Here is a 20553-nt window from a genome sequence, read left to right as displayed (position 1 = left end):
TTGATTTCCTTACAGGTTACAATTAATGAGTAATGATGAATAATAACAAATTGACAAGTCACATTCACAAACATTAATATCTATTATCAATAATTGACGATTTAACCTACATTATATATCTAACCTTTTTCAAAAAAAAAATATATATATATATATCCAACATCATCGGTGATAAATCGAGTAGAATCGTCAAATATCAATAAATCAATGACAGTAGTACATATAAATATTACTTGCATGAGCCATCCAAATTCTCACGTGTCTATATTGTATATATTTCCATATAGAAGATCCAAAATTTTAGAGTTCTAGTCATTCAATTCATATCTATATAGACCACCACATGAATAAGTGAAATATATCTCTCTTATTGGTTTTTGTGTGAAATATATCTCTTTTTTTTTTTGATAAGTGAAATATATCTCTCTTATTTAGCATTAAAAAAAGTAGTTTGATTTTTTATTTTCCTCTTCTTTTTTTCTCCTTCACCCTCACCCCTTAAACCACCCACCCAAGCCACTATCCCCCTCCCCTTCCTCTTCCTAGCCTACGCTATTGCCACCAAAGCTCCTCTCCCGAAATCATACCTCCCCTACCCGGTCACCAACCCCCAAAATCAGCATCAACACACGAAAAACCCACCCCACCAGCCTTCTCTCCGAAACAGAGTAACCTCTACCACGTTATACGAACCCAGTAGGAAGCGACGAGGGGAGGGAGTGGCAAGGTTTTTTTAGGGGTGGGAAGGTCAGGGAAGGGGTGGCAATGAGTAGGGTTTTGTCGAGGGTGGGGGTGGTCACAGAGGGATGACATTGGGGTGGGGGAGGTAGAGGGTAAGGATGTGATAAAAAAAAGTTCAAAATAGTAGATGACCAATAAGAGTACGACACGTGGTATGTTTACTTGCTAAACCTGTTCGTTTAGGGTTACAGTGCATTCTTAGAAGACTTGTTATATAGTTGCGATTATTTTTAGCGGAACACCAATAGTTTCTAGTCAATTTTTCCCTAGTTCTATTTATCCTAAGATCCTAACAACATGATGAGTATGCACTAATTACTTGGAAAATAACAAATACTACATTACAAACTACAAACTGAATTTTTTAAACAATTTTTTGATAGTAATTTAGAAAGGCATACTTATTAAGTATCAGACCAATCTTGTCATATATAAGTATGCCTTTTTAAATTACTATCATAGCCTAAAATAGGGGTGTTTTCTTTTAAACAATATTTTTGATAGTAATTTAGAAAGGCATACTTATATATGACACCATATAGCTTTATTTTCGTTACAATCATATCATATCATATCAGACCAATCTTGATATTCTTATCAGCATTTTATATATTACCTAGTAAATTACCTTGTATTACTCAAGAATTTAAAAAATAGAAAAAAAAAAACATGTTAAAACAAACCTAACAAAATCTCTCATAATAAAGTTTATTTTTCTCGTAAATTTGCTTAAGCATAGTCAAAGTTCAGTTAAACCGTGAAACCAGACCATAATTGTCCCAAAATAAAACTAAAGATAACAAATCATGTCTTGATTAAGACCCTGTTCTCGTGGACTTATTTTCAGTTCAGTTAATTTCAGTTCAGTTTTGTTCAGTTTCTCTTTGCAATTCAGTTTCTTTTAGTTCAGTTCAGTTTCTCTCAATCCAAAGAACAAGGCCTGATTCAGAAAACAACTAACTTCCTTCTTTTTTAACATGTTACACCTTCATTTTTCATGCATGCCAATACAACATTTTGTGAACATATATCTCTATATTTGTATTTGTAAAAATTATAAAAGTATATATTATAAAATACATATTAAAACGAATCCAATAAGATATCATATGACTATTTTTATTCACGTATAAATCAAAACGATGGTCAAAGTGATATTTGTAAATAGTGTAAAATGTTAAAGTGTAACACAAGAAGTATTTCAGATGAAGATAATATAGGCTTTAAAATATTGTGGCAAAACAAAAGTGGGCAGTCTATTAAGTAGAGGGAGTAGGAAAAAAAAAAAAGAGCCTTAATTACTAGTAGCACTTTTGGTCGACATAATGCTAAGTTGATAAAGTAAAATCAGAGAGCAGTAAAAGTTCAAAATGAAAAGAACCACCCAGAAGATTTACTGAAGGTCTTTTCAGGGAAGCATAAGGACTGTAAGAGTAACAGAAGAAGGGTTAAAACTGAAACATCAACCACTGCCCAATATGTACATAACGAAGGAAGTGTCTGATTCATAATGAGGGAGAAAGAATTAAAAGAAGCGATGACAGTGCTATAAGTATATGTAACATTGCATCATTCAACCATATTATAAATATTTATATATGTATATATGTATGGGGCCAAAACCAACCCAGTAGTTAAATGCATCTCAGTAAGGCCAGCATCTGTTCATGCAAGAATATGTGCATATAAGTGTATGATAGTGTACTACTCGTATGTTGCTTTCTCCCTTACTACTTGTATATGACAATAAAAAGAACAATAAAGACATTTGAGCTAGGAGAGAGAAACATAAAGAGAAAGAGAAACACATTAGTAACATTCAGGACCACTTCCCAAAACACAAAGACACTGTAGAATTTAAGAAACATTGCCCCCACAACCCTATAAAGTTTGCCAACGAGGTTGACAGTTTATACAGTGTACTCATTCATGCTAACATGCGCTACTGGGTTGCATGGACGAGCTTGTTCTAAATTATCACGATGATTTGGAATAGTAACATATCATAGTGGTGTTTTTTATAATTTCAGCAAGAATTATTACAGGTATACAAGAAATTGTCAGACGGAAAATGGGTATTTTAAATAAAATTTAGGAAAAATTGTCAAGAATAAGTCAAGTTTTGCGTTGACCGCTTTTAACAAGTCAACCTTCATTTATTCCAGTAGCAAGTAAAGCTTGTACATGAATTAGCTTTTAACAAGTTTTTTTTACTTATGACCTGAACAGCCCCTACAATTTCGTTCAGTTTTAACAGGTGTGTATTCTAGAACTCATTAAATTGTTCTCTAGAACATATTTGCACTGCTTGAATTTTATAAAAGTTCCGTGAGAAACTTAAAACTGAACAAAATTGTAGGGGTTGTTCAGGTCATAAGTAAAAAAACTCGTTAAAAGCTAATTCATGTACAAGCTTTACTTGCTACTGGAATAAATGAAAGTTGACTTGTCAAAAGCGGTCAACGCAAAGGTTGACTTATTCTTGACAATTTTTCCTAAAATTTACTCTGATCTTTTTCTCCGAAAAAATTACAAAAATGCTACTGTGATATGGGTATACTCTTGGCATACCCCTACTAAAAAATATAAATGAGTAGTTTCTCATTACCACCCATCAATTAGTACTACCATCCATCAAACACTCTTTCTCGCTACTGCCTTCTTTAACTGTCTATTTCTTGGGGACTGACTTTGGCATTCACTTAATCAATAAATGCCACCAAATTTGTAGACCATATTGTTAGATCAGTAGGTCCATCTTTGGCTGACTCTTCTTTGGGTAACTTTCTGCTATCAACTTATGTGTGGATCTTACACATTCACATGCACGTGGAACCCACAGTTGATACATTGTTATATTCTATTTTAATACGTTTCTACATAAAACTTTAAATCTTTTTTTCACTTTTTCTTAGAGGGTGTTTTAACAGATTTTACCTAAAGTGAAAATTGTTCTCTAATCTTGACAAGGTACGATATTGCTGTGAGAGACTGGATTTTTCAAACTCCATAAATAATTCATCTCTATTTAGGCTCCAATTCTATAATACAGATTCAGTTTGGCTTATTTTTTCAATAGTGGACTCGGACTTGAGTCGAACTCATACTATATTACTTAAAATTACTATAATTATAGTCGTAGCAAACAATTGCATATAATGTAATTCCATATTGTATGTGTTATTTGTGTCTTGAATCCTATAATAAATTAACTTTTGGGTGTCGAATAGTTGCCCAAACGAGCAATAATATTAATGCGGGTAAGAAATAAGTAGGGAAGTTACTACATCAAAATTTTGGAAATTTACTTGGGCGAGCTAATAGTGCCCCAAGTGTTGAGATTATTTTAGGGTTTCTTTTACTCCATTGAAAATCAAGAAAAGCCTTTGAGTCCTCCACTTGTGGATTAGGTATCATTCACCGAGCCACGTAAATCTTTATGTTTTTTTCTTTAATTTTTTATTGCTTTCTTATTTATTGTTGATTGTTATCCACAATAATCAAATACAACTACCACCTATTTGACAACATAATATACTTTGAATATATCGTTACGAGACCATAGTGATAATCAATATGATTCGAATTTATTGAATCTTACATAAAGCTCCATCTAATATAGGATTCAGATCGAATATTTCTTTCCTTTGCAATCAAATCGATATTTTCTTAGGATTGAGTCGAAATTGAATTAAAATTGTCATCTCTAGTTGCTGCTAGCCATATTGATTACATTCTACAACTCAAAGTACCTAGTTGTTCGAAGTTTATAAACCATTCCACTAGTTGTCAATACATGTCCTTCAGTAATATGGAACATAAGCCATCGTGAACTTTGTCAATAGGTTCTTGGATCCAAACCTCTTAATATGGTTAAAAATGTTTCAAGGAGCGATGAAAAGAAATATAGGCTCCATTTGTAAAGAGAGGTTTAAGATTAAATTAGATATTTGAGCTCATATTACAGGATTTGACTAGTCAATCTCTAATTTGGGTGTTCAGTGAATAGAGGTGTGAAGTAGCTTTTGGGCTCAAAAAACTCTTTATAAAAAAGCTAAGGGAATGAGTTTTTGATATTAGAGGTTTGAAAATGAGCTAGGAAATAACATTTATGTCTTAAAGTTCTTTAATATGATAACCCTTGCCAAGGTATCCCTAAACCTATCATGAGTATGTTTTTTATCTGATTTTTCTTATTTTTGTAAAAAAAATATTTGTTAATCTTGCATCAGTCTTGTCTTTCAATATCTGATTTTTTTTTCTTGTATGTCATGTCCCCAATATATATTCACCAAACATATTCATTATATAAATAATAAATGGTACAATAATGGATTATGCCCATGTCCTTATTAATATATTTGCAAATTATCAAATCATAAATTTGGATATTTGAAATTTTTAAATAATGATTAATATTGAATTTTATAGATTTGGTTAAAATTAATATTTAATAATATGTCTTACCCCAATATATATTTACCAAACATATTAATTTTATAAACAACAAAAAGTACAAGAGTGAAAATCTTGTCCTTGTTGGTCATTTTATACAATTAAATAGTAATCAGCTATCAGTTACTTACCAAACACCTTTACACAAACAGGTAGTCAAATCAACTGATACAATCAGCTATCAGCTAACAGCTTTGCGTAAATTGCCGAACAAGGCCATAGCAAATAAACCGTTCAACTTATTTTGACTTGTTTCATAATTAATAAGTTTAAATCAATCCAAATAAGTTCCAATAAATTCATAAGACAGCAAAAATTAGAGGAGATAAACTGAGCAAAATGAAGTGGAATGTATTTCCAAGATTGTGTGACAATGAAGTAATGAGATGGGGCTATCTTGTCCATTCACCTGCTATGTTTTTTTTAAAAAAATGGTAAGAATAAATTATTCAGGCTACCCTTACACGGGACCTCCACTCAAAAGCCCATTACAAGCCAAACACCTCCCAGACCCTCCTCCTCCCTTTAAATCCCAAGTAAATGCTTCATTGTAACAAAAGGGGCTGTCTTGTCTATTCACCTGCTGTGTGCCCTTAGGCCTCTATCTTCTCTATGCAGTTCGATTATTAGGATCTAGGACCCTTCGTATCTCATTAATACGAACTTGTTGGTTTGATCAAGATGTTAAATATTAGAACCAGGCTATAATGATTGCTTTGGGAGAATCATATTGAAGTGTATAATTTCTCAAAGGTCGTGTTTCTTTGTTAGGATTTGCTACCTTCTGTCTTCCTGTCATGGTCCAAAACCATTCTTTTAAGAGATCGAATTTTCCTTATCCTTCCTTTCCACTTAAGAATCAAGTGTATGAAATTACGCTATGTAGACCCATAATGTGTTAGATCCATTAAAGTTCAACTAACTATCCCCCAAATATAAGAAGATAAAAAGCAACAAAAAGAAGTTGAAGACCAAGATTATTCTATAAATATATCACATTAAATTTCAAGCTAGAACAGAAGGAAAACAAATGTACATCAGTAGAATTTTAAAAAATGGACAACAAGAGGAAATTAGAGTAGCTCAAATCTCAATTAACAGAGCTTACTAATTGAGGTAGTGTTACAGCCTTACAGTCAGATAATGATAAAAAATTATTAAAAGAGACGGTCTAATTTTAATATAAAAGTAGATCTAGTTACTAAATCAATTAAACTAGTCACTGAGAAAAATTAATCTAATCACTATTGGGCTATATCTCTTTTTAATGTTGAGCTTACCATTACCGAATTTTAATTTAAAAGTAGGCGGACTCTTACAAGAAAAAAACGATAATGATTTGATAAACAATAAAAAGAGAAAAAAGAACACAAAGTTGAATGTTTCTACGACAAAATCCCAAAAATTGTAACAATAAAGAAAACAAGAAATAGAAAACATATTCCCAAATACGAGGAGCAAAATAATAATATGAAATTTCCTTGTGCAACTTGGGTTGCTTTTAAGCAGGAGACCTACCTGCCTGGATAAGCATAAATGAGGAAGTCGCAATAGTTGCGATTTGCCCTCAATCATCATTTATCTAACTATATTTATGAAAAATATATGAAAGAACATCCATCATATCGTATAGTAAGACTATAAATTCATTTGTCGGTTCTCTGTCACACCTATGAATATTATACAATTATATGATCCACATAAATCTTATAGCAAACTAATTGAGACACATCAAATTATTGAAGACCACAAACTACACCATGATATTCTCAACACACAAAAATATCTAGATTGGAACTAGCAAGTTGACTAGTGAAGTTGACATCAACAACAGTTGTGGAAAAACAAAAAAAACCTCAAATTTCTACTTCAACTAGCAATGATTTGAGACTATGAAGTTTCCTGTAAGACATATAGAAATAATGCATATAGATATAACTAAACTTTCAGTAACTAAAGAAGATCCATCAGAGAAATAGTGCACCTTCTTAGTGGAACCACTTATCAACCATATGTCACTTACTTAGAACTGTAGACACCAAAAAAAACAGATTTCCAACGAAGGAAGTGGAATTTTTGGAGTCAATTTCGTTAGTCAATAAATGGTAAATCCACCTTATCTTCTAACAACTCTAGGTTCGAATTCTGGACTATGATAATGTTATGTTTAATTTATTTTGACTTATTTCAGAAGAAAAATTGTACTTCCTCCGTTTTTATTAGATGTTACACTTTTCAAATCACGGACTCCTAGGTAATTTTTGGAGAGGAGAGAGATAGAGAGAATGAAAAACAAAAGGGTCCATGTGAGCATGTGATAGGAGAGAAATAAAGAGAAGTTATTACCCAAAATAGAAAGTGTAACATAAAAAAAAACGGAGGAAGTATATTTTTTTATTGAAACAACTCATCAATCTAGGGCGGCAACAAACTTTAACATGTCAAATAATTAGAACTGTAGACACAAGGGGAAGGGTGTTGCTAATTGCCACACTGTCAACAAACAGCAAAAGAAAGTGGAAATATTGAAGTCAAATTTTATGTCAATAAATCCACCTAATCTTCTAAGGCTCCAGTTTCAAGTTAAATTAAAATCTGAATTAAATAACTGTTCAACTTATTTTAACTTTTTTCAAAAAAAAAAAAGATAAAATAAAGCATGGTATAAAAATTTGTTCCAGATAAGTTTAAATAAGTTCAACTAAGTCAAAAATCAATTGTGTAAAAAAGCATTGTAAACCTATTTCATCGACGTTGAAGAATTAAGAAAATTTGGGAAACTCTTGACTCTTACAATGATCCAAAATCATATAATCAACCACATATCTAAGTAATCTAACCAAGGAAGACATGAAGGTACCTATAGAAAGAAAGCTAAATACACCACGAGATTTCAGTTTCCAGGAAATTAATTAATTGTTGAATATGAAGGTCTATTAATAGTGTTATATCAGTCAATTGCCTCTCTTTGTTACACAACATGATTGATGCATCCTCTAAAGTAGAGATTTTTTTTTCTCCCTCTCAATAAATGAAATCGGGTTTCTTCTGATTTATGGTAGGGTACCATCTTCTTCATGACATGGTGGTTCGATTTAAACTCTGTGGCCTGTCACCATCTGTCCCAAATGCATAGCAGATTACTGGACCGAAGGAAACCATACATGACTTTAAGGCCCTAAATGCAAGAATATTTGGGTCCAGCCTAATCATCCTTAGTGGTTACAGGCCTATTCATCTCAACTCTCAAGTGGTTAGACTAATATTTGGGTCCAACCTAATTATTTTGAAACACGAAAGGTCAGATTAATGTTAGTACAACAGAGTAGTCACCATCTAAGTAACCTACAAGCTGTGGATATTTGATATTTCTAAGCTTCTCCTAAAACAATAGTTATAACTCAAAATCGAGGAGAAAAAAAAATTACTTTTATGGCTGCAAAGGCATCAGACAGCAAATTGAGTGTTAATTGTGCAAAATTTTCCACTACTGTGTCTATCTATAATGTATGGTATATATAACTTCAACTATACATACAAGTCACCAATAAATCCTTTTAGAATACATACTACACTTATCTCACTATTCCTGACAGTATATAGATTAAAATCTTGTATGTATGAAGTAATTTAAAAGAAAAGAAGGGGAGAGGGGAGGGGGGGGGGGTTAAGTTACGAACTATCCAGTCAAGTATCTAGATAGATGTTAGCCTGCTACAAACCAAGGAGCAATTTTTATCACCTGCAATTGGTTTGTATGCACCATCATCAGCTTTTCTCCTGCCGAGAAGTTGACATATGGGTGTCTTCAATGTGTCTTGTGAGTAGAGAGATCCCATAATGTGAGGCGCTTGACGCAGCATAATATGAAGTTACTGTAAGCTGGGTGAACTTAGGAAGAGCATAGCCTGCACATTTGGCGAGCAATGGACATACTAGACTTCAGTGCATATTCGCTCTTCAAACTGCCAAAAGCATAGTCACAGCATAACAGTATGCAAGCATTTTCAGGTCTGGACTACAGCATAAAATGCCTAGAGTATAGAGGATATAAGAATAGGGAAAAGTACTCCGAGACTGTTGTTGACATCTAACACAAAACTGTGAAATAGCAGAGCCTGACACAATATTCCAGCAGAGATAGTCTATGCAGCAGACCACAAAACAGAAATACAGAAATACAAAATCTTAAAGCACAGCAAATGTAGGGAAAGCCCAAATATGAAAAACACACATCAGATATACTTAGTTAGGACTTAGGATATGTGAATATTTGTCACGATAATAGGCAATTCAATCAGTGTTTTAAAGAAATAGCTATGCTGTCACTCCTGGCTCTTACATTTCACACTAAGGCACTGTTCTCTTCCCCTCATAATCCATAGTTCTAATAAGGGCTACCCAACTCAATTCACAACTCCAATAAGTTCCACGCACAACTAGTTTAAAATAAGTAGAGTTCAATTGAAGAGAACACACCTTAAATTAGTATTTAAGAAAAAACTAATCCCACATCATTTAACCCCCCCCCCCCCCCCAACCATTTCTCTACTCTTTCTTCCTCTCCCTGCCATAAATTATTTAAACATCCAATACTTTTAAAGACCGCTTCTTATAACTCCCAGATTTGATCCCATACGATTTCTCCATTAATTTGGCCCACTACCACATAAATACTAAGAAATGCCTCTTACCCTTCTGATTTCAAAATTTGTCCAAAATCTTGCAAAGCTTGGTTTTCCCACTCCAATGCTAGTTCTGAAAAACTGTTTCCTTCTACTTTGCCTTAACAGGAAAAATGGGTGGAGGGGAGGAGGATCACATTCCCTGTGCCTTTTGCCAATCTTAATAATTTCTCACTTGCAACATCGCTTTTGGTTTTAAAATAAATTTCAAATGAGTTCTGAAACATTTCTTTAGGAACAGATACATTGCATCTCGAGAATGTTTCAGTGCAAAGGAAAATTCGCCTGGAAATCCTACCCCATACATTATTCTCCTTGAAATATGTATAAACAGATTCTATTGACTATCTTGCTCTCAGAAAAGTCCACTTCACACCCTCCTATTCATGTAGTTTAGCAACGCACTCACCAATTATTATCCCATGTACAAGACTTTAATGAAGGAGTTACATGTACAAGACATCAATGAAGTTATTATCCCATCGAAACAAATAAAAATAGAAAAACGCAAGTCTGAAATAGTTAGGTGTAATTTAATATACATCTCCACCAACATCCAAGTAGTTTGCACTTTGCACAACCAGATGAGGCAAAACTTTTTGTAGGATCCTGATTCAGCACAAGCAATTATTAAGCACTGGTGACTGGCCTAAAGAATTGCAATCACTATTATGCACCAACAAAAAGCCCATAATGCTAGATTACTAAAAGTAAGGCAACACCTATATATATTATTAAAACGTGTAAGCGAATAGGCACGCCGCCATGTGTCAACCCACTTTACACGCTGACGGTGGCGTCGCTTTATCTCCAACATGGCATCCCCTTAGAAAATGATCTTACTCTGTAACATCATGATCTTATGCTAAGACCCACCATAACCCTTCCATACTCTATACCTACACTAGGAGAAGGCAGAGGAAGAAACAGGCACACAAGAGTAGGGGTACTAGTGTATTTTCAGACAAGGAGCCAGGTGGATCTAGTACTGTTGAGACAGGTGAAAACAGTACTATGACAGCAGCAGAGAAGCGGGGAATATTCCCAGATAGTAATAATTAGACTATTGGAGCGTTTGTTTAGAGCGAGAAGAATGACTAGGAAATAGAGCACTAACAGCAAATCTTGTAATAAATAGAGGAGACTAGGAGAGGTAATGATTAGCAAATCATTCAGAAAAAGTGTCAGCTAGTGTGTATTGGGAGATAATCTAGACCTCTCGAAGTCTAGAGTTGTATCTGAGGTTTCCTAATCACTGAATACAATCTATCTTCAAGCTTTCCATAATTATATTCCTTATTGTCCGGTAGTTACATACTTTTGCTCGGGGAAGTCAGTTCCTAGAATCTTAGTACTAAACTATGACTGACAACATGTCAACCCAGACTATAAATCCTTCTTATGTTATTAGATTACCGGGGCATGTCCCAGGCCCAACAGCTTGTTCTACATTCCAAAATAAAACAAAATCTTACCACCAAAAGCAGCACATACAGCTGACGACATCAGTAAGGCTGGAATCTGCAGCAAGTACAAAAAACATTGTAAAATAAATCTAAAACAAACAAGCAGGTGCAGAAAACAGTACGATAAAGGGGAAAGTAACATTATAGAAAGGTAAGTAAAGAATACTGTATAAGAAGTATAACATTCGGTTTATAATAACCTATCATAAGTGAACCAGACTTACCCCAACAACAAATGGAAGCCACTTGGGTCCTTTAACATGCTTCTGGACAAAAGGTATCCCTGTATAATGAGCATCATTAGACTAAAGACATCCTTTCATTATAAAATAGAGTAAGAGAATGTTACCAGTATTAAAGCCATGAGTAGCACTTAGCATTGCTCCAATTCCAGTGCCAGCCTACATAACAGGGCTTACATCAACCAATATACATACAAGAAAATGAAGTCTGAAAAACAACGAAACGAATCCTTTGAACACCTACAAGCAAAGATAATAGATTAAATGATCAAAAATAAAAATTGAAAACAATATCTTCTTCAGATGAACAGAAGAATGAAAAAAGAAAAAGAAATCCATCCATAAGGAAAGTTTATTAGAGTCTACAAGGACCATATAAGTGGAAACAAGGATGGCAGCCACATTGTGCATTAGACAAAGACCACCCCGAAAAATCCCTATCAGCTTAAATCAGGAGAGAGGATAGGAAATGAGCTCCATCCCACAAAACTTGTATCAGGACTGTTTCGTTAAAACCAAAGAAGAGTAGTATCCACCCAAACTCCACAGTCTAGACATGCAGCATTGAGATATTACTTCGCAGAAGTCAAGATGTTCCTCATTATCTTGCTTGTACCGAACACGTGTAGGGAGGAAGAAAAAGGGAGGAGACATGGGAAATGAACTTTCATGGACTAGAAGCCTAGAAGCATGAGTACCTGACAAAACATCCCATGAAAACTATACCACTTCTATAATACTTTAATTAATCCAAAGGAACTACCAAAACTCAGATAATGTATCAATAAGATGCTTTTAGACAATTACTGGAACCCAACCTTCCCTCATTTTCCTCCAGTTTATACACGAGGCTCATACTCATGAAGAAATCTCTTTTTCACTTTACTTTCTCAACCCAACCATAGACAGCCTCTCATGAATTCCATCTTAAGTTATACACCCAGATTAGTGGAGAGGGTAACGAGAGATAAATAGTACTTCTATATAGGAATTACTAGACAATCCCTCCTCCAATAATTTAAGCCCCCTATTCCTATCATCTAATCTTCTAGAAGTTCTCAAAATGAAATCCCGAAAATTCCACTTAAGGGAGTCGTGAATGAGGGAAAGGGACATTTTGGACTACACAACTAGCTAGAGAAGAGAAGAGAACTTATATAGAGCATTGGCATGCATATACCCACATAAACACAAAGACACAAGACTTACTTAACTTACTCCTATGCCAAGACTAATTGAAAGAGATGCAAATTAGGGAGGACATTCATAAAGTTCTTCAAGACAAGATGCTACATTTAAAAGGAGCAAAATTCCACTTACTTTTACCTTTTCCAAATTAATAATGTCTAGAGCGGGAGGAGTGGTAACATTATGGCTATCTCTAGCTGTTAACATCTCCTCTAATTGTGAAGAAGTAGCTTTGGCTCCTGTTTTATTGAGACAACTTTATAGATGTATTTTTAGAAGTAGAGAGTCTTTTAAAGGTTTTGGAATTCATATCTTTGAATCCCCCATCTTACAAGTTTTTACCCAACCAGAGAAACCCCTTCCTGTCATGGGGCTCTATGTGGCTGAAAATCTAAATGGTACGAGAGGCCTCGCCCGGCAGATAGGGATGAAGAAGAGTGCACCAATGAAAAGAAAGGCCAAATAGTTCGCATCGGCAAACAGATCCCTTGCGGCGTAAAAGCCCAAATTGTGGAAGTTACTCGAGAATTCCAAGATGTATTTGTGTATACCGTCGATGAGATGCCAGGCACCGACCCTCAGCTCATGGTCCAGCGCCTAAACATCCGGGAGGGGCATCGACCGGTTAAGCAAAAGTTAAGACACCAAGGTGTCGAGAGAAGCACCGCCGCAAAAGAGGTCAATAAGTTGTTAGCCGCGGGTTTTATTCGAGAATGTCAGTATACCGAATGGCTGGCCAACGTAATCCTAGTCCGCAAATCATCTGGGGCTTGGAGAATGTGCGTCGATTTCATAGACCTCAAGATCGATAGGCTAGTCCACTCGACAGCCAGGCATGCGCTCTGTAGCTTCATGGACGCTAATGTCGGGTATCACCAGATCCCCATGGCTGAAGAAGAGCAAGTACACACAGCTTTTACCACTAACTCCGGCGTCTACTGTTACAAAGTGATGCCTTTTGGCCTCAAGAACGTCGGGGTAACTTATCAGCGGTTGGTAAACAAGATGTTCGAAAAGCAAATAGGGCAAAACGTAGAAGTCTATGTTGATGATATGAATGTTAAAAGCAAGAAGGAGGAATATCATATCTCAGATCTAAGGGAAACAGTAGAACACCGGGGCAATTTATCAGCGGCTGGTAAACAAGATGTTCGAAAAGCAAATAGGGCGAAACGTAGAAGTCTATGTTGATGATATGAATGTTAAAAGCAAGAAGGAGGAATATCATATCTCAGATCTAAGGGAAACACTTTCTACTCTACGCACCCACAACATGAAACTCAACCCAAAGAAGTGTGTCTTTGGTGTAAAGGGTGGGAAGTGCCTCAGCTTCCTCGTAGATGAAAGGGGCATAGAATTTAACCCCAACAAAATTCAAGCCATCATCGAGATGAAAAGCCCTTGAATTGTCAAAGTCCAACACCTAAGCGGTTAACCGTTTTTTCATTACGGTTTTTCAGTTAACCATTAACCGTTATTTTGTGCTTTAATTAAAAGCTTGATTACTGTTTGATCTATTTATTTCTTTTTGCCTGAAGTTAATTTATGTTATAGTTTGATCATTAATTGAATTGCAACATAGTACATTAGCAAGGTTTTATCTAATTAAAACCGGTAACCCCTGGGGACTAAGTCTCCCATTGCATTCAATATCAAACTATTGGTTGTCCATTGACTTGTTTGCAAGGTCAACGAACTGATTTTGCACCAACAAAGGGCTAACAACCCCAACTTGACATTCTAAGTAGGATGCTTCATGAAACCCAAAGTACTCCGTAGAAGATAGCAAATTCCTTTGCTAACTCTGGATCTCTCAAGCACTCTATACAACGTTGTTTAGACCTACAAGAGACTTCAAAATGAGAGACCTAAATATGTACCTCATCCACATAAGTAAATGCTAAGAACTAATATTAAGGAGGAGGGTACTTTTGATATTATGTTCTTTAGTTTACTTTAGAAATAAGTTAGATTGTTTTATGGAAAAATAGTACAAAAAAAGTGCAACTTAGAATGTGAAAGGCATGTTGCATATTGGTAAGAAAATTGGGTGAGTTTTTAAGAGTTGGGAGAGAATCAAGCCTCTTGAAAGCTTGAATATCATTTGCATTTGTTGGTTATACTGTTATTAATCCATCCAAGTTCATCTTCTTCCCTTAATTTCTCCAATTTAGCACTATAAGCTATGCAAGCTAAGTTAATTTTCGGTGTATTGTATATCACAATAGGGTGGAAAAACCATCTACAAGAAAAGCTAAGCATTGTGTGTCGGAGGTTGGAATGAAGGCAGATGCCATTGGAGACCACCACATGCAGTGATAAAGAATTAAAAGTGAACCTTCAATTCCTCTTTGGCCTCGGGTAAGAAGGTGACTCTAGAAAATTCCCTTAGGGGAAGATTTGGAAATTCCCAAAAGGGTGACACAAGCACAACAAGTACAAGTGCCTGGGAAGAAATTTATGGCACACGAATTATTAAATTGCATTGAGGACCTCCATTTACCCTAATGACACCAATACTTCAGATTTTTATACCTCTTCTTATCCAAGACCAGTGCAACAAGGAAATATGATTGTGCCTGAGAGTGCACATTCTCTTCCTAAACCAAATTTTTCTACCCAACTTACGGTCTTACCTAATACATCTGCTACTTCAAAACCCACTTTCTCATTTCAGTTTTGACCCAACTATCCCACCTCAGAGCTCAATATTCCACCCAGCCTATCTCCTACTCATTCAACCCATTATTTGACCTCCCAATATCATCTTTCGCTCTGCAAAATCAAACCACCCAACCCATCTTTACATCATTACAACCAAACTTTAGGCCCAAATTTTATCTTTAATGTTTATTTAACCCAGAGTCTTACCATCTAAATCAGGCCAAACCTTACCTTACCTCATGATATTTTCAAGGACCAATTTTTCAGCTGTGCTTTCAGAGAAAATACAAGACTCACCACTGAAGAGCTTCAAAGGCAATGGAAGCCAGGTATCAAGGAAGGCATTGACCACCATTACCGAGGCAGGGAATTGAGTGCCAAGTGCTATTCACCATGAGGACAAGGTGGAAGTTCGGCGGGCCAGTAATGCTAAGAACTAATATTAAGGTGCAGGGTAATTTTGATTATCTTCTTTAATTTACTTGGGGAATAAGTTAGATTGTTTGTCAGGAAAAGTAGTATAAATATAGAGACTTAGAACGTGAAAGGCATGTTGAATATTGATAAGAAAATTGTGTGAGGTTTTAAGAGTTCAATTGAAAGAGAATCAGCCTCTTGAAAGCTTGAATATCACTTGTTGGTTGTACTGTTATTAGTCAATCAAAGTTCATCTTCTTCCCTCAATTTCTCCATTTTAGCACTATAATTTGTGCAAGCTAAGTTAATTCTTAGCAATAGGATAGGTTAACATATCAAATCAGGTTTGTGTTTATGTCTCTAATCCAAACCTAACCCATTTATTAACAAATTGAAAAGCTCAACCCTAATCTGACACGTTAATTGAATGGGTTATCCATTTGACCCATATATATAATCTTACTATTGGATTTTAATTATAACTAATTATTCTTTCAATCTAAATACAAATTTCACCCAAAAGTATGCATGATTAGAGTTTAATTAAGAAAATGTGTTTTATTATTAGATTAAAGTTTTACATTTCTAATACAACTTTTCAGGATATTAAGTTATTGGCAGGGCCATGGAGAAGGTTTTTCTAAAGAGATGGCATAACATAACATGACTATATATATATAGCTAAAGAGATGTGGTTTACAAATAAGGAGATGTGGTTTGGTGGTAAAATGATGACACTATTACATAAATAGTCAAGGGATCAAAACCTAATATATAACTTCTTTTTTGTAAACTGAAATAAAAGATATCATGTCATGTCTTACATGGCGCCATGTCAACATGTGGACTTGTGGAGATTGAAACACGTGGCAGGATCCAATGTGCATGTTTTAATAATAGTAAAGATTATATGTAGATGAGTAAACACGTCAAAGCGGGTTAATTTAGAATTGAAATGTCCATCTTAACCTAACCTATTAAAAGCATGTTAGTCTTCTACGAACCTATTTACTTAAACGGGCTGAAAATGACCCTAACATGCTGTTTTCGGGTAGGTTCGGCAAGTCGGCTCAGTTTTTCCCATCCCTACACAAAAGGGTTAATAAAAGAAAAAACATACAATTAAGAACCTAGAGACTATGTCTCTCACACCACCAAAGAGGCAACCACATGAAACCCTAACTCCTTAGGCACAACAAAGAGTCACTATTAACCGCCAAAAGCATCATCCTCAATAGTAACGAACCATACATGCCATCTTAAATCACTCTCACCAACACCACATCCTTTGCATATGATATCAAAGATATTGAAATGTACTTATACCTTTCACAAAAGATAAGTTCAAAATTTAATTGGAATAGCGCGCGCACAACAAAAAAAAAAGGGGGGGGGGGAGAGAGAGAGCATACCACAGCAGTAGCATCGTGCAACACAGAAGTAATGGTCCATTCACTGTTCTTCTGTATCATAATGAAACCCGAAAAAGCAATTCGTCAGCCCAACAAGAAACCAAGAAGTCTCTCAAAGGCATATCTTCTAATGATTATAATACATACTATAGTTGACAGAAAGAGGGCAATATGGAATCTAGTCACAGAAGAAAGATAAAGCGGATAGAAGAATAGGAGAAAAAGGAACATACAGAATTAGAGTCAAGAAGGGAGAGGCAACGCGGGCAGCGAGGGGTGCCGAGGCCAGGATTGATGGTTGGATCATGGTGATAGAGATTTCCAGTCCGAAGCTTCTCCTCATACACTTCTCGGGTCCCCATCCCCGATAATGCTGGTGTTCTGTGAGCTCCGGGGTACTCACGGCTACAGCTAGCACCCTAGCATGCACAAAACTCTCCTCCTTAGTAGGGCTAAATGCAACCAGAAATTATGGATGGTGGGTCACTACTTAGCATCGACCACTTTGTAACCAGTCCATGATTTTATTTTATTTTTAAATACTTCGAAAGAATCATTCAAAAATTAATAATCTTTATTATATATGGCAAGGAGTGGGGGACACCAAAAAATAAAATAATGAAAACTAAAAAGAGAGGTTGTAACTAACTACTTCACTTCAAGAAAAATGGAAAACAAAAATCGTATCCTACAATATCTGTAACTTCTCAAAGTATCTCAACTGCATATAAGCAACTAAATTTTTTTGAAAACATAGAAAATCCCTAATTTAGTGGGAAAACTCCCATGATTAACTGCAATATCTCCCAATATCTTTCATCTTTCATCTATAACTCCCAAAATGACCATATAGTTAAGCGCTCAAAATTCTTATCAGTTCTTCATCTTCTACCCACATTTCAAACAAAGCGCAATACTATCGTCTATCAAGTACAATTCCCCTTTTGAAAGGCCAACAGTCAGGTATTTTATAGTTTCCTTTTTTTTTGTAAAGGAAAAGAATAATTTTTGTAACTAATATTTTCATTAAAAAGTGGAAGAAGGAAAATGGTTAGGGAAACAAAATTATCTTCCCAGTGTTCAATTCTCACTCTAATCGAATAAGGGGTCATGTGTCGAAACTTTCATCTCTTCTTCTACACTAAAAAATTTGAGGAACACACCGAAGAAAAGAAAAAAAAAAAAAGTTGTTTTCTAAGGAATTCTGTAGTCAGCATTTTATTTTCTTCTTTCCTACATTCTCGCTTTCTTCTTTCCAAGATAAACTTTACCGTGATTTGATTATTTCAGCTACAAAATACATGTAATTAGGGATTTCGAAAGTAAACCAAAACGAGAATCCAAATTACCAGTCCCGTCCCTGAGCGAGGGCAAAAGGGGCGGTCGCCCAGGGCCTAATTCTGATGATTTAATCAAGTGAACAATGGCATGAAAATACGCCCATCTACAAATTGTATCATAAATTTAGCTACCATATAGTTCCATGAAACAAACAAACATGAATTAACAAGTTATACCCAGAAATTTGAATCATGAAAACATGAAATAACCAAGTATATGAGATAAAGAAAAAATAGGTCGAATTCATGAAACAAACAATAAAAACCGCATAAAAACAAACAATGGCATGAATAATCACATGAAGTAGATCTAAAAATCGTAAATTGACACCAAAATTCGTAACAATAACAAAAATCGTCTGAACAAGTAGATTAATCCAAGGAACAAAAGAAGAACCTGGAACGAGCTTCTGCAATTCGAGCACGAGGTAGAGGAGAGAGAATACGAAATTTCAGATTCAATTGGCTTGTGTGAGTGAGACGAAAAATGTATGGAGTTTTTGACTGATATGGTGTATACGAAATGTAGAGGAGAGAGAATACGAAATTTAGATTCAAGTTCGCCTGTGTCAGTGGAGGAAAAGTGTAGGGACTAGGGAGTTTTTGACTGACCTAGGACCTGTTTTCCCAACTTATCAGTTCAATTTAATTAAGCTCTAGATAATACTTTTACTCTCACATATCACTATTTAGTTTAATTCAATTCACCTATTTTATGCCGAAGAGACCAGGCTCCTAGGGTCTGTTCTCTCCAACTTATTTTCAGTTCAGTTCAGTTTAGTTTAGTTCAATTCCGTTCAGTTCAGATCAGTTCAGTTCAGCTCTTGACAATACTTTTACTCTCACATATCACTATTCATTTCGGTTCGGTTCGGTTCAATTCAGTTCAGATCGGTTCAGTTCAGTTGTTTTATGCCGAAGAGAACGGTCCCCTAGTGTATACGAAATTTCATGTGGGACGTTTCTTTTACACAAAGTATTAGCAATAATATTATTGCGCGACATAGATGAAAAAAAATTATTATTTTATATTAAAGTGGAATAAATGTGTGATGAAAAGTTAGTGATCTCATTCTAAAAATAGAAACAAAAACAATGAATAAATTAATAGGGGGCATCTCAAAAAGAAACACGGGTAAACTAATAAAGACGGGAGGTAGTGCAACGCAATTGAAGTCAGTCAGTACTTCCTCTAGATTATTTCTTTAATTAATATATTAATATGGAATTTTATATACCATAATTCCATATTCCTTCCTATCTCCTAGATATCAATTATGATAATTATATTTTTAATTGATTACCATATCATATATATTAGTTTTGTTATGCTAAATAGCTAAAGTGCCTAGGTTAGAATAAAATTAATAGATCGTATGATCAATAAAAATTTAGATTAAACTAAGGATTATTTGTCTCTGCATTAATAATACAATTAAATATTGGATCATCACCTAATAAAAGTAATCATTATTTTAAAATTAAATTTAACTATGTTATGTAATACGAATATCGATGAATTTTATGTGATATGAATAATTATTAATTATAGAGAGATATACAGATTTGAAATCAGTTGCTAACAAAATATTTAAATCACAAATTCTACCAATTACGCACATTTTAATAATTCAATAAAAAAAATTATTAGACATTTAATTTATTAATTAGACATAAATTTATTCAAGAAAGAAAAATTAACAGCTCATGGAATTGAGATTGATTACTTGTCGAATTTAAAATAAATCACATCATATTGTCGAAAAATTGATCTTGGGGAAATATATTTATTTGAAATCAGTTCCTGAAAAGAATTTATAACCAAATCTTGTCAACCTTGCATTCTATAATTATGCTATTTTTTAATTCATTGGTAAAATTAAATAAAGACATGTTGTAACTTTTCAACAATATTAGAAAAATGGTTCGTAGACAATAGTAAT

The 20553-nt window shown here is 34.6% G+C and overlaps 1 protein-coding gene across 2 annotated transcripts; it reads right to left on the bottom strand.

The window, feature by feature from the left end:
• Positions 1-8606: 8606 nt before the first annotated feature.
• LOC104906752 (hypothetical protein) lies at positions 8607-19200 on the bottom strand. 2 transcript variants are annotated; one of them, XM_010695553.4, is made up of 8 exons: positions 19008-19200; positions 18620-18714; positions 17504-17689; positions 17271-17321; positions 11697-11748; positions 11572-11630; positions 11357-11402; positions 8607-9104 (listed from the first exon to the last, which is right to left on the bottom strand). In XM_010695553.4, the coding sequence occupies exons 3-8, from the start codon at positions 17630-17632 to the stop codon at positions 8965-8967; spliced, it is 477 nt and encodes a 158-aa protein (XP_010693855.1). In that variant the 5' UTR covers positions 17633-17689; positions 18620-18714; positions 19008-19200; the 3' UTR covers positions 8607-8964. The 2 variants fall into 2 exon arrangements, with proteins under 2 accessions (XP_010693855.1, XP_010693853.1); XM_010695551.4 differs by lacking the exon at positions 18620-18714.
• Positions 19201-20553: the final 1353 nt, after the last annotated feature.

This window comes from Beta vulgaris, chromosome 3, assembly GCF_026745355.1.
Source record: "Beta vulgaris subsp. vulgaris cultivar EL10 chromosome 3, EL10.2, whole genome shotgun sequence".
Classification (NCBI taxonomy): domain Eukaryota; kingdom Viridiplantae; phylum Streptophyta; class Magnoliopsida; order Caryophyllales; family Amaranthaceae; genus Beta; species Beta vulgaris.
This window is presented reverse-complemented; position numbering and strand designations above follow the sequence as displayed.